The sequence below is a fragment of the Ornithorhynchus anatinus genome, chromosome 17 (genome assembly GCF_004115215.2).
Source record: "Ornithorhynchus anatinus isolate Pmale09 chromosome 17, mOrnAna1.pri.v4, whole genome shotgun sequence".
Taxonomy (NCBI): Eukaryota; Metazoa; Chordata; class Mammalia; order Monotremata; family Ornithorhynchidae; genus Ornithorhynchus; species Ornithorhynchus anatinus.
Genome location: NC_041744.1, coordinates 12,035,085 through 12,050,477, shown reverse-complemented (window position 1 = coordinate 12,050,477; position 15,393 = coordinate 12,035,085). Strand labels below are relative to the sequence as shown.

The following is a 15,393-nucleotide window of genomic DNA, read 5'->3' as shown; positions in this document are numbered from 1 at the left end:
AGTAACCACAACCACAGAAGGTTGGAGTCAGGAAGGAATGGCTACATTTCCAGACGTTAAACACTCACCCCTTGTCCTCTTCACTTTGGGCCAGCCTGGAACCACTTAAATGTGTGAAGGGGCCGGTGGGCCAAAAAGAAAAAAAAAATAACTGTCCAACTTGATCAGGTTACATTTAACCTTTAGCAACCTTATGAATTAACATAAGGGAATTTCAAATATTCAGAAGACTATTAAGATAAAGCTGGTGGAAGCCGATAAATTCAAATCAGCTAGGGCTGATTGGTTAATTTGTAAAGAAAGCAGGGGCAGCAAGATTTAGGAGGAAATCTTCTTAACAGTGCTCTGCACAAACTAAGTGCCCAATAAATACAATTCATTGATTTTTATGGTGCAAGAGCACCCAAACCACGAAACCAGCCAGCAATCCCAATCAATCTCTAAATCCAAAAGGGTGATTTGGGCTTGTTTTACTGAACCTACATTCATAGCACTATGGGTCCAATTTTAAAGTATGGGTGGTTATGTTCCAAGAGTTCTGCTTGGCCCATCTAACCATCTACTGTGCCAGCACTTAAGTAGGATTGCTTGTGTTTTTTGTTTTTTTTTTTTTTAAAAAAAGTCAGGATATAGAATTCATACAGCAGCTAAATGTGGGATGGACTAGTTAAAAAAAATATCTAGCTGACAGGGCCAGTCAGCAATACTGGACCCAGCAAGCAGCCCGATCATGATCTGGTGATCAAGACAGGTGATTTAAACTAGTTTTGTGCTCAAGGTTAGCACTCAACACCAGTGAATCAATTTAAGTCACAATATCAAGAATGGGGTCAGGTCATTTAGAGCCTTTCCTTCCTCCTCTTCCAGGCTCTGCACCTCATTTAAGAGTAACGTCCACCAAAACACCACCCAAGCTCCATCCTCACACTGCAAAGGGTTTGTGAAGTAGGGTTGTTGAAACACTTATGCATGGTGGAAAATTTTTCTGTTTGAACTAGGTTTGAAGGGGAAGGGAAGGGCAGCGGATTTGCTTCTACCCTTCAACGTGCTACTCCATTATCAGTTTAGCAATCCTGAGCAGAGATTCTTTCACTTCTTTTGTGCTCTCCCAAGCCAACACCAAACAGGTCTTCAAGCGCTGCTGAATTAAGTCTTTGATTTCACAGTCCTGGGTTATTCCCTGCCCACAAGGAATTTCCCATCTAAGAGAGAGCCATGAAGAGGAATACAGTTTAAGGAGATTACTCATTAATAGTCAATCATATTTGAGCACTTACTAGGTGTGGAACACTAATAATAGTAATGGTATTTGTACAGCACTTACTATATGCCAAGCACTGTTGGGAGAGTACAAGACAGACACTCCCGCTCCACATCAAGTTTATAATCTAGAGGGAGCCAACAGTTTAGAGAATATCTCCAAGTTTACTACCACAGTGTGACAGTCATTTCAGGATTGGTTTCATGAAGGCCAGAATTGACCATTCCACCTGAAGAGTGCATCACTGCTTTGGGTTGAAGGGAAAAATGCACTTCCTGGCCCTCTCCACAGATAACTGGCTAAGAGGCAGGTAATGACTGAGAAAATAAAATCCAAAACCCCCCACGTGGTTATGAGCAAACACAATCCTAAATGCCTGCTTGAAAGTCTGGGGGTTCTGAATCAAGGATGGACCCCTGATTTCTACTTACCTCCTGTCCTAACTCCTAAGTAGAGCCTGCTCTCCTACAGAGGGAACCGAAAAGCACCTGGTTTAGATCTACTTCTACAATATTTTTCTAGCTGTTGGGTGGGGAAAAAAAAAAGAGGAAGGAAACCAGAGTTTTAATTTAAAACTAGAGACTGCAGCTAAATAGCACGGTTTCTACTGAGAAGTCTGGGGTTAAGAGCACGGGTGGAAGAGGACTGGGTTCTAATCCCAGCTCTGCCACTTGTCTGTGTGACCTTAAGCAAGTCGCTTACCTTCTCTGGGTCTCAGTTCCCTCATCCATAAAATGGGGATTCAACAGCTGTTCTCCCTCCTAGACTGAGAGCCCCATGAGGGATCTGATTATCTTGGGTCTCCACCAGTGCTTAGCACACAGTACATGCTTATTACGACTATAATGACTGACTGGATTTAATAACCCCAAATCATTTCCAATGATGATTTTAACTGCACTCTATATTTTCAAATCAACCTGGGTACTTGAAAACAGCAGCAGAAATTCCAATCCTACTGTACTATATCTGAAAGGAGCTGAAACCTTCTTGCCAGATATCTCTGAGGAGGGAAAATCCTTAAGCAATTCAAAGGTTTCACTGGAAAAAAAGGTGCAAGAAACACCCACCTTCTCCATAACAACCCCCCATTAAGCCTTTTGGATAGAACATTACTGGAAAATTAAGGAACATTCTATGGTTAACATGCATCTGCATAGAATGCAATGTTGGGAGGAACAATTATGACATACTACAGAACACATTTTACTCAAAAGGAGAGTAACTCTTCTGTAATAGAACAATAACTGCATGATAGGTTTCTATTGTTAGAATGAAATGGAAGCCATTAGACGAGGAATCTGGTCAGTTACTCCACCGGTTTTCAATAAAAGCATGGCACCCTTGAATGTCTTAAGCATCTCACAAAGCAAAAGCATCTTGGTGGTCCAACAACAGTCTCCCCACCTAAGCAGAGTGAGCACTTTCTCCTTTCTCCTCTCTGGAAAGAAGAAAAAGTAGGTTCCAATCAAAAGTGGTTTAACAGGAAGCAGCGTGGCCTAGTGGAAAGAGCACAGGTTTGGGCGTCAGAGGACCTGGGCTCTAGACCTAGTTCTACCACTTGTCTGCTGTGTGACCTTGGGCAAATGTCTTAACTTCTCTGGGCCTCAGTTACCTCATCTGGAAAATGCAGATTTACAGAGTCCCATGTGGGATATGGACTGTGGTCCAACCTGATTAGCTTGTATATACCCCAATGCTTAGTACAGTGCTTGGCCTACAGTAAGAGCTTAAATACCACTTTAAAAAAAGTGTTTGGGAAGCACCATGTTACATTTAATGGGAGAAGCCTACAAAAGCCTAAAATTAGAAGTCTGGAGGACTTGTTGGCTAGTAGTTTTTCCTAAAATAGTTTTAAATTGGGCATTACGTCATCATAGGAGTCCACTACAGTGTAATGCATACATAAACCTCCCATTGGCCTGACTCCTAGCAGAACCATGCTCTGAACCAGGCAACAGACGGAAGGGTAAATCGCAAGCACTCTTTCAAGAATGAGATTTAGAGCCAATCCTCAAAAAGCCCTAACTACACCAAGGGAAGGGAGAAATTTTGTCAAAGATCACATCTCCTTCAAGAGGCCTTTCCTGACTTGTTTTCCCCTACTCCCAAGTCGCCTAGGCACTTGGGATCTATACCCTCTCAGCACTTGAGAGTCATTCATTCACTTAATTGTATTTGAGCATTTACTGTGTGCAGAGCACTGTACTAAGCACTTGGGAGAGTACAAAATAAGACATTCCCTGCCCACAGTGAGCTTACAGCCTAGAGGGGGAGGGAGACAATATAAAACTATAGATCACCCCACAGCACTAATATATCCACAGTTCTGATGCCTCTCCCCCACCTTACAGTCCACAAGGACTGTAAGCTCCTTGTGGACAAGGGACATATAGTGTACTCTCCCAAGTGTACAGTGTTCTGCACACAGTAAGCCCTCAATACTATTGATTTGTGTGTGTATATCTATATATATGGAAAGATATACACACACACTTTTAAGAAATAAGTGGTACCAGGTCACAGCACACTTCAGGAAACAGATCTGACTAGGAGAGATTATATGAACAGATTCTCAGTTGCTGACCTCACTACTACAGATTTGAAAGGGCATTCACAGGCAAACATAAGGCTATTTTAGTATCACAGGGTTAGAAACACAGGCCTGCAGCAAGGATTTATTGCCCGCTGAATATTTTCAGATGGCCCCAAAGCAACCACTAAATTCATTTTCAACTAGAACCTAAGTTGTAAGATTTCTCACTACTTCTTTCTAGCTACAGAATTACAGGAAAAAGCCAAAGTTATAGTTGCAATCAGACCTTCAACTCCTCCACTCCCTAAACTGATTCCTGCAGCTATCTTAAATCAATCAGTAGTTTTACTAAGGAATGGCACAGTAGACAGAGCATGGGCCTGGAAGACAGAAGGTTATGGGTTCTAATCCCAGCTCCGCCACTTGTCTATGTGATCTGAGGCAAGTCACTTCAATTCTCTGGGTCTCAGTTACCTCACCTGTAAAATGGGGATGGAGACTGTGAGCCCGACATGGGAAAGGGACTGTGTCTAACCCAACTGGCTTTGTATCCACTCCAGCACTTAAGTGCTGAACATATAATTATCAATATTATTACTGCTGGCATTTAGTAACTTGCTATATGCCATGCATTTTCCTAAGGACTGGGGCAGATTCAAGATAAACAGATACTGAATGAGCATTTTCAAGATGAGGAAACTGAGGCACAGAGAAGGGACTTGCCCAAGGTTGCCATGCAGGCAAGTGGCAGAGCTGGGATTACAACTCGTTCGTTTCACTAAATCACGCTGATTCTCCTTAAGTGATGTGGAAATGCTGAAGTGTCAGTAGGACGAGAAGTGGGGGGTGGGGAGGAGAGAGAAGATCAGGGAAAGCCTTCTGGAGATATGATTTCAGGATGGCCAGTGACCTAGAAGTTAAAAGGACTTGGCTTTCAAAAATAAGTCTGAGTCACATTTAGGTTGACCAATCATTAAGCCACAGGTTCTCCCAATTTAGGGTTTCCTGATGTTTCCCCTGAAGCATTTTGCAATTTTGGGTACTGTTACTTCTGCAACTTTGAGAATCCCAAGAGTCTAAAATGCTAAGATCTACAGTTCTATGTACCTCCCTACCTGGGAGCCAATTTCCTTTGAGTTGGTTGAAATGTAAAAAGAGCAAGATTTAGCAGTTTCAATGCAGTAGACTTTTCATGGGTCCCAGGGAGGAGCATGATCTGCCAGGGGTACCAGGAGAAAACACCTGAACTTCTAACTGAACTAATGTAAAGCTAGGAGACTTGAGATAATTGTGTTACTAGCCAATGAGGATTGGTCTAGAATAAAAGGAACAATGAATGGGAAGTTAAAGCACAGTAAGGCAAGATTGGGGGGGGGGGGGGGGGGGTATAGCTCTGCCCTCTTCCTAGCTACAGGGGCCAATGTTATACTCCACATGATGTTTCAGCAGAGTCACCTGGAATTTTTTTTTTTTAATGGTATCTGTCAAGTGCTTACTCTGTGCCAGGTACTGTACTAAGCACTGGGGTAGATACAAGCTAATCAGACTGGACACAGTCTACGTCCCACATGGGGTTCAGTCTTAATCCCCATTTGACAGATGAGGGGGCTGAAGCACAGAGAAGTCCAAGTGACCTGCCCAGGGTCACTTGGAAGACAAGTGGCAGAGCCTGGATAAGAACTCAGGCCCTTCTGATTCTCCTGAGCCTTACAATGACCAGACTTGACTCTATTAATTTGGGAGAAGGGGAGGGGAGTGACTTGAACTGCCTTACCAGGCTTCCATCCTTGTATAGCCTTTGAGGGGGGCAAGGAGGGGTGGCTCTGTAAGACCCACATATCAGACAGAAGTTGTGGTGCAGCAGCTCATTCCTATGTCCTAGCTGGAAACTTGAGTATTAGTTTTCAAGCAAAGGATGGCACAATTTGCACAGCTATGGGAATGAGACATTTCAAATAACCACTCACCTGGGGCAAGAAGTTCAAAATGCTGATTTAATTTGTATGCTGGAGGAGTTGGAGATGGGCTGGTCAAAACTAAGGCTTGGTAACAAGATTATTGCCCTAAATTGTCCCAGAATGTCCCTCAGATTTTTGGTTGTTTTTTTTTTAATTTGCTTTTGGGGGAGGGTTAATTTGTTTTTTGGGTGGGTTTGTTTTTTAAAAGAAGAGTACAGACAAAGCTCTGCCCAGGATAGCATTTACTGTGTTCTGATTTTTACTTTGTGGGGAAAAAAAGACCCGAAGCTACTTGAGAAGCTTCTAGACTGTAAGCACATCATTGGTAGGGAATGTGACTTCCAACTTTATTACACTGTACTCTCCCAAGTGCTTTGTACAGCGCTCTGTACACAGAGCCCCCAAAACATGATTGATTAGCAGTGGGGCCTAGTGGAAAGAGTACAGGCCTCTGCCAATTATCTGCATGCTGACTTTGGGCAAGTCAGTTCACTTCTGTGCCTCAGCTCTCTTATCTGTAAAATGGGGGGGGGGGGGGGAGAATAAGATTGTGAGCCCTCTGTGGGACAGAGCCTGTGTTAATGGTATTTACTGAGTGCTTAATATGTGCAGAACACTAATAAGTGTTTGGGAGAGTATTATACAACAGTGAGCAGACGATGTTCCCTGCCCATAACTTGACAGTCCACCTGATTAACCTGCAGATTTCCTAGTGCTTAGTCTGGCACATAATAAGCCCTAAAATACCATTAAAGAAAAAAAGTGCCCATCTTCCATCAGTGTTCCTTAACCTTCTGCTTCTGAGATCAAAATCAAAGTGTAATGTTAGTAGTTACTTTGAGGAGCTTGATTTCTGTAATGCTTGTTGCTGGAGTGGTGTTACTCAATTTGCAGATGAGCAAATATGACAGGACTACTGTAAAGACTCTCCCTTGTTTCAGGTGAAGGTCTGGGAAAATTAGTATGGGTGCTGAGCAGAAATACCAACCCTCCTTTAAGTCTGCTTGCTCTTTCAGGAGTGAGCAATAAGGAATTCAGAACGGGCATGTTCCACAAAGTGAGACAGCAACCTTAACTTGGGTCACAAACATCCAAAAGAGCATAAAGCTACCTCCATAGCTTTATTTTGTGGCTGACATGGTCAGGCCTCAAAATCTCGAGTAAAGGCAAAGAAATCTAAGGCTCAAACAGAGCGGGCTTTTCAAAGATGTGATTCACATAAACAGAGTATTGTCAGAAGCTATCAAGTTTTAAAAGTTCTGCTGGTTCTTTGGAGAATTTTAAATAATGACAGGGTTCAGTACACAGTGAGTGCTCAGTGCTATTGACTGGAAGTCCCCCCAATATGGATAGAGAAGGTAACAAATTCAAGTGACAAAATGAGCAGCTGACTTGCTCAGAACAGTAGGGCCTAGGGACAAAGTTAATCACTGGAATGAGGGACACAGATTCTGGTCATAGTTCAATTTTCACAACAGTTTAAAGCAACCTCTACACCTAAATTCCTTACTCCTAGATTTGATAACAATGGTTTCTTGAATTCTTCCACCAGTGAGGCAAATTAGCATTGGTCCAAGCAACAAAAGCAATGGAAAACCAATATATAAAACCTTCAAGAAAAGGAAATTGGGGGGGGGGGGGGCGGGGGAGAAGGGGAAGTATTGAAGTCACGAAGCAGGTGAAAAATGTTACAGAACAGGTGCTTTGATTTCTCAGCTTACTACTGACATCAGATGCATCAGTTACCACTGTTGAGTATTGGCTAAGTATTTTTTTTTCTTTAAAAAAACCCTCATATATATACACACACACACATATATATGTACTTAAGGTTAAGTCCACAAAGCTATTTGTTTGAATAACTGAGGAAGAAAAGGGGCTGGTCAGAGCTACCCTCTTTCACCTAAATTAGCTTGCTAGCATTTAGTGATAAGTGGCCACTAAATGGGCATGATTACATTTAATAATTACCAAGATGAACTAGTACTGAATAGACCTCCGTTTTAGTCTTAAATTTGTTCTCACTTTATTCATTCCTACAACAGCTAGTGCTCTATAACCACTGCCTGCCAAATACTAGACAAGGTTCACTAGATTAGGTCCTCTGTGGGTTTTACCTCTGCAGTGGAAAAAAAACCCCCACAGTTTAAAACTATTTCCTCTGCAATATAATCTTTCCACACAGGGAAGTCTAAAGGGAGCAAGAGGACACTTTCCCACCCCCAACAGTTTCTGGTTGCATTCTTAAAATTACTCACTAAAAAAAAAACCCCAATAAATTCCCTTTTTAACAGGGCATATACACAAGCAAAAATTTAATTCCCGCCTCGCCCTGTTTGACCATTAGTAAAATAGTAGCACTTTGGTCTCTGGAATTTAAAATGACCATCCCTAATACTGCTCAGGGTTCAGTTACACCACATGACACCCTGCAAATTGCAGATGACAGAAATTACATTATTCCACTGCATTCTACGCCACCTACCTTACTAGGTTTTTTTGGTTTTTTTCCTAGTTTCAACATTTTTGGTGTCTTTTGCTGATGTGGGCAAGATACTTGAGACAGGAAAGATGAAACTGAGTTTACTATTCAATATTAATACGCTCCATACCTAGGTCTGCCATTGTTGGCCCCTCTCTACTTCCTCCCCTCCCCCCCACAAAAAAATAGGGGTACAATTTGGCCAGATCAGCTAAAAAAAAACACTTTACACACTAAAGGGGGCTTGGTTGTCAAAGTGAATATCCGACAGAGTAATTTGTCATTCATCTCTAGACTCTAAACTCACTGTAGGCAGGGAATGTCTACCGTGACTCTTAATGTCACTCTCCTAAATGCTTAGTGCAGTGCTCTTCCCAAAGTAAATGCTCAACTCCATGGTAGACTGTAAACTCATCTGGACAAGGAATGCGTCTGCTGTATTATTTCAGAGGACTCTCCCAAGCGTTTAGTCCAGTGCTCTGCCCACAGTAAGCACTCAACACCACTGTAGACTGTAAGCTCATTGTGGGCAGGGAATGTGTCTGCTATATTACTGGGAGAGTGTACTCTCCCAAGCACTTAGTGTAGTGTTCTGCACATAGTAAGAGCTCAAGGAAGCAGCATGGCCTAGTGGCAAGCGGACAGGCTTGGGAGTCAGAAGACACGGGTTCTAATCCCAGTGCCGCACTGTGTGACCTTGGGTGAGTCACTTAACTTCTGTGCCTCATTTACCTCACCTGCAACCAGGGGATTAAGATTGTGAGCCCCACGTGGGACAACCTCACTGCCCTCTCTACCCCAGCGTTCGGCACAAGGTAAGCACTTAATTCCCTAATTAAGGGCAGCTGACTCGCTCCAACGGAGAGGAGTCTTGGGAGGACTGTCTTGAGTTTCTGGGGAGCTACTGGGTGACAGATGGGGGGGGGGGGGTCCTAAAAGGTGGCAAGAGGAGATGTCTGCTTGGCACTGAAGGTGCCGCAGAAGAGAGGCCGGGCAGAGGAAGAGGGAAGGAGGCTCGGGGGCCTCCCCCCTTCCTCCAGGGCTGCCCTGGGCACAAGGCCAGCCCGCCTGCCAAGCGCTGGCAAGATAGCAGGCCCCTCCTAGCAGGGGGGCAGCGGCCCCCAGGACCCCCCACCAGGCCATTCCGCCCAACACTGTTTTGCTACCTCCGCTGGAGTCCATCGATGCTATCCGAGCCCTTCCTCGGTGCAGAGCACTGTACTAAGCCTTGGGGAACGGGTCCGAGGCCCTGCCCCTATTGAGCTTACAGTCTACAGGCGGCAGTCAGTTGAGCGCTTACTATGCGCCAAGCGCTTGAGAGAACACCAGACACTTAGCAGGCATAACGACCTTAGAGGGGGGAAGACAAACAGCGATATGAATCATTTAAGATAGGCGCACGCTAGGGCTAATTTAGAATTTAAAGGGAAGGACATTCGACTTTCCCCGAGCGCTTAGTACAGTGGTCCGCGCGTAAGGAAGCGCAAAGTACCGATCGATCGATCGATCTCGCCCTTCGGGAGCTTGATGCGAGGGGGGCCAAGGAGGGGTTGGAGGCCCCGATCCCAGCTAAGCGAAGGGGTTGGACGGAGAGGCTTCCTCCTTCCCACCTCTTAAGGACCCGCGGATCCCAATCTCGAGACGCAGGGGGGTGGGGGGAGCAAAAGGCGGTAGGGAAAGAGAATTTTAAAAAAAGAGGGGGTGAGGGGGGGTCCCCCCAAAAGCCCTTGACCTCCAGCCCCGCCTCCCGCAGCCGTGACCTTCGTCCCCCGCGGCCTCCGGGAGAGGAAGGCAGGAAATCAAAGATGACTGCTGGAGCAGCACAAGGACTGGCTCCCCGAGAAGGTGCCCTTCCCGGCCGCCCTCAACAACAGACATGAAGGGAGAACCCCCCCGCCCTGCTCGGGGGATGGGCGCGGGCGACCCCCAAAATGGGGCCGTGCTGACCCTCCACCTGCAGCGAGGGACACCACCCTGGGGGGAGCGCGGTGGGGGAGGCGCCCCCTCCCACGCCAACCCTGGGGGTCCAAGCAGTAGCCGCCCCGGGGCTGGTGGGGGTCGGCGCCTGCCCCCACCCTCCCGCTCGGTCCTCCGTGCCCACGGCGGGCCGTGTGTGTGTGTGTGTGTCCCCGCCCTCCGCTGCCCAGCTCGGCCGCACCTGGAGATGCTCCTGGAAGCGGATGGGCAGGATCTGAGCCATGGCGCCGGTCTCCTCCTGTCACCGGGGAGGGGGGGGGGGGGCCGAGGCTGAGGCCTCCGGAGCGCTCCGCGGAGGAGGAGAGGGAGAGGGAAAGGGAGAGGAGGAGAGGGGGAACGGGCTGTGCTGGGCGGCGGGCAGGCGGACGGGAGGGCCGGGGGCGGAGGCTCCCGAGGCAGGCAGAGCCGCAATGGCGGAACCGGGCGCAGCGCAGACTCCGGAAACGGCCGAGGCCGGCGGAGGGATCTGGTGCGGCCGCAGTGCCGCTCCCCGCCGCGCCCGCCCCCTCCGCCCTATGTACCCCTCCCCCGGGGAGGAAGGTCCGGCCGGGCGCAGGGATCCCCTCCCCCCCGCCGGCCGCCGCACCCCCCCCCCTTTCCTGCTCCGACCCCTAAAGGGGAAACCTCCCAGGGGAGGGACTATTTGGCGGACTCATCACCCGCTGCTGCCCTTTTTTTTTTTTTTTTTGAAAAAACATTTTGCCACATCATGCGACTCGGGCGTCTGTGGCGTCACTTCCGGGGTCCCGCCCCGCCGCTTCCGGGGGGGCACGTGACGGGAGCGCGAGAGGGGGGAGCGCGCGCGCGAGCGGGAGGGATGGCGGGCGGGGGGGGGAGGGAAGGGCGGACGCCCGAACTGCCGCAGGGCTGAGGGGATTCGGTCTCCGTCCCCAACCGGTCGGGGGCTGAGGCGGCCCCGGCCTTCTCCCCGCCGTGGGTCCGTCTTGCTTAAACGGGGAGAAGGAATCGACGGGCGCTGCCCTCGTCCTACTTCCGTGACTCAGGGAAATTGCCTCACTGCTCTAAGGGCGAGGACTGTCCTTGGGCGGGTCCCGCCATTTAACCGTCGTCCGTCCCCCCGAAAATAAAACCCTCACACACACAGATTCTTCCACGAGATCTCTCTCCACAGCCCCAAAGAGGCTGGAGGAAAAAATCCTTTTAATAATAATAATAATGATGATGGTATTTAATAACGTTGGTATTTGTTAAGCGCTAACTATGTGCAGAGCACTGCTCCAACTGCTGGGGTAGATACAGGGTAATCAGGTCGTCCCACGTGAGGCTCACAGTTAATCCCCATTTTACAGATGAGGGCACTGAGGCACAGAGAAGTGAAGTGACTTGACCACAGTCACCCAGCTGACAAGTGGCAGAGCTGGGAGTCGAACCCATGACCCCTGACTCCAAAGCCCAGGCTCTTTCCACTGAGCCACACTGCTTCCCAATAATAATGTTGGTATTGGTTAAGCACTTACTATGTGCAGAACACTGTTCTAAGCGCTGGGGGAGATACAGGGTCATCAGGTTGCCCCACGTGAGGCTCACAGTCTTCACCCCCATTTTACAGATGAGGTAACTGAAGCACAGAGAAGTGAAGAGACTTGCCCACAGTCACACAGCTGACAAGTGGCAGAGCAGGGATTCGAACCCATGATCTCTGACTCCCAAGCCCGGGCTCTTTCCACTGAGCCACGTATTTGTTCAGTGCTTACTATGTGTCAAACGCTGGGGGAGATAGAATAATAATAATAATGTTGCTCTTTCCACTGAGCCATGCTGCTTCTCTAGAAGACCATCAGGTTGTCCCACGTGGGGCTCGAAGTCTTCATCCCCATTTGACAGATGAGGGAACTGAGGCACAGAGAAGTTAAAGTGACTTCAATGATATTTGTTTTTTGAAAAGTAAATACTTTTATTTTCAAGTGCTTGGAGTGTATAATATGGCAACAGAGACAATCCCTGCCCAATAACGGGCTCTAAATGGGGGAGACAGCAAAGCAAAACAAAGTCACACAGCTGACAAGTGGCCAAGTGGGGATTAGAACCCACGACCTCTGATTCCCAAGCCCAGGCTCTTTCCATTTCCATTAACTATGGTATTTGTTAAGCGCTTACTGTGTGTCAAGCGCTGGGGGAGATACAAGGTGATCAGGTTGTCCCACGTGGAGCTCAAGGTCTTCACCCCCATTTTACAGATGACATAACTGGGACACAGAGAAGTTAAAGTGACTTAACCAAAATCACACAGCTGACAAGTAGTGGAGTCAGGATTGGAACCCATGACCTCTGACCTCCAAGCCCAGGCTCTTTCCATTAAGCCACAGTGCTTCTCACTTTTAATAATCATAATAATGTTGGTATTTGTTAAGCGCTTACTATGTGCAGAGCACTGTTCTATTGGGGAAGCTGAGGAGGAAAAGGGGGTATCCTTTTACTATTGGGGAAAAGGAGGTTCAGGGAAAGGCGGGGAGATGACCGGAATTCCCTCCAAAATTAGGAAAATTGAAGAGAATTTAAGCACTTTGTTGTAGGCACCCAAGCTCCATTGCACTTACATCCATATCCTTGTAGCCTGCTGCTTCCCTTATATCATTTATTTTAACGTCTGTCTCCCCAGCAGAATGTAAGCTCCTTGCGAGAAGGGATCGTGTCAGTGGATCGTATTGTATTAGCCTAGGAGTTTAGTACAGAGCTCTGCATACAGTAAGTGCTCAATGAGTACTCTCCCAGGAATTTAGTGCAGAGTTCTGTATACAGTAAGTGCTCAAGTAATATCATTTATTAATTTGCGATTCAGCTAGGCAAACAGGTGCCTCAGAGATCGAGGACAGAGATACTAACACTGGAAATAATTAGGAGGGTTATGCCATCCACCTCGTTGAACCGTTCCAGAGAAAGAACTTACTTCTTTGTAGAGGGTGGGACAAAATGAGATGAATTCTGGATATCCCTTCCAGCAAGAGGTTCTGAGAACTGTTGCTTCTGACTTCCAGGGGATTTGTTAATCAATGAGACCCTGTTCTACTAGTCTATATTCCAGGTCGGAATCATGGCGGGTCGAAGAGATACCTAAAGAGAAGCTTCCCAGGAGATCTTGTGAGGGTAAAGGGGAGAAAAAGAAGCAGGCGAGCAGATGGGTAGAGTGGATGGGAAAACCGGCTTGGGTCACCTCTCCCTGCCTTTACATTCCTCGAGAGGGAGCAGCAGGAGGAATGTAATTTATTTCCAAACTTCTGATGCATCCTTGCTGTTTCTTCCTGACACTATTATCTGTAAGTAATTTATGTTGCAAAAGCGCTGCAGCCTATTGGAAAGAGCATGGGCCTCTCCTACTAACGCCCTCTCTTCTCATATCTGACAATTACTCTCCCCACCTACAAAGCCTTCTTAAGGCACACCTCCTCCAAGAGGCCTTCCCTGACTAAGCCCTCTTTTCCTTTTCTTCCACTCCCTTCTGTGTCCCCTTAACCTGCTTCCTTTATTCATCCTCCCTCCCAACCCCACAGCAATTATGTTCATATCTGTAATTTTATTTGCTTATATTAATGTCTGCCTCCCCCTCCAGACTGTGAACTAGTTGTAGGCAGGGAATGTATCTGTTATATTCTCCTCTACCAAGTGCTTAGTCAAGTGCTCTGCACACAGTAAGTGCTCAATAAATATGATTGACTGAATCGAGTGTAGCTTAGTGTGCCCTATATATAAAATGTACACCTGTACAATATTTATAGCTGTGCATTTTCAAATAACATTAACAGTGAGGCCTTAAGTCATGTGAGCAGGTGTAGCTGAAATGTCCTACTCCCTGAGAGGCAATCCATTCCCCGTGTACATGAAAATATTTCCCTTTGCCTCACTATTAATTTGTCTTGCAGCAACTGTCTCTATTTTCAGATCGGTTTTTTGGCATCCTGATCTTCCTGAGGTCTCTGCTCAAAGACCAACCCATTTTCTGATTGCCACACACCAAGCCCGCATATTTGTGGATGCCTCCCGAAGGTCTGCTGCTTTGCCCCATCAAAATGTGCTTTCTCAAGTTTTTTAGAGTGCTGTACCCTTGTTCCTTGGTCTGAGTCTGAGAGGGAATGTCGCCTCTTGCCTCCCACTCGCCAACCTGCAAGAGCAGGATAGGGCAGGCAGAACCTGGCGCTGAACCCACACAACCCAAGGCTCCTTCACCAAGAGCCCTCTTCTTGCCCGCCAAAGCCAGGGTGAAGACTAGCATGGCCAGAGGTCCAACATTATGCTGGACAGTCTGGCTTTCTGCTGACCTGTTCCCTCTCTGGTTGCAGTGCAGTACCAGACCCTTCTTATGCCCAGTTCTTTGATTTGGAGCACGCGCCTTCCTCCACCGTGAGCTTCTGCAGTCGCATTCCACAGCCCCGGCCCTGTACTAGGCTTCACCCAGAACTGGGAAGGGAAGACAAAGACTCTGAAACAGAAGGATCGGGGGCCCCAGAGAAATAAGCTCATTTGGGCCACATCAACTGGACATTTACAAAATGGCTGCCATGCCGGTGTAGCGTGTATGACATCACTTGCATCTTGGGGGCCCCATCTGGGGAACTGCTTGCCTTTGACAGCCCTAGTGAAGTCCCAGAAAAGTGGGATATGCTTCCCCACTGTTACATGGATGTGGCTGTTGGACTGGGGATGTCTTTGCTAGGAATATGTTCCTTCCAGAGTAGTGTTTAGCAGCTTCTGTTGTCATTTATTTTTGCTGTATTTATTCCATTATTTTGTATCTGGTGTACCAGTCATCAGTCTTCCACTTTGAGGATGTCAGCGACCTTTGGGCCCCTACCTGTGATTTCATGCATTTTGAAAACACACCGCTCCAAGAGGTTTTCCCCACTTCATTTCTAACCTACCAAATTTATATCCTCAAATGCCATTTCAGGACTTGGCATTAACGAAGTACTCCCAACCGCCCCCCAGCCCATAGCACTTCTATACTCTATTATTTCCTATCTATAAATTATTTTAATGTGTATCCTCTTCAGTCCTACTGTGTAAGCATACCCTCTCCAAATTCTACTGTACTCGCTCAAGCACCTAGAACAGTGCTCCGAACACAATAGGTGCTCAATAAATCCTATCAATTGACCATGTCTGACTCGCAATTTTTGTTTTCTCCGGCGCTTGACAAAAAGCCCTAACAAATGTAATGAAAAAT

The 15,393-nt window shown here is 47.0% G+C and overlaps 1 protein-coding gene across 2 annotated transcripts in view; it reads right to left on the bottom strand.

The window, feature by feature from the left end:
- Positions 1–10,646, bottom strand: part of CLTC (clathrin heavy chain) — a 70,885-nt gene extending 60,239 nt beyond the window's left edge. The window contains exon 1 of one of the 2 annotated variants that reach the window (XM_029082747.2): positions 10,396–10,646. In XM_029082747.2, the coding sequence (XP_028938580.1) occupies positions 10,396–10,437 (42 nt within the window). In that variant the 5' untranslated portion in view covers positions 10,438–10,646. The remainder of the gene's footprint in view (positions 1–10,395) is intronic. The other variant, XM_029082748.2, reaches the window with a different exon arrangement.
- Between the last annotated feature and the right edge of the window lie 4,747 nt (positions 10,647–15,393).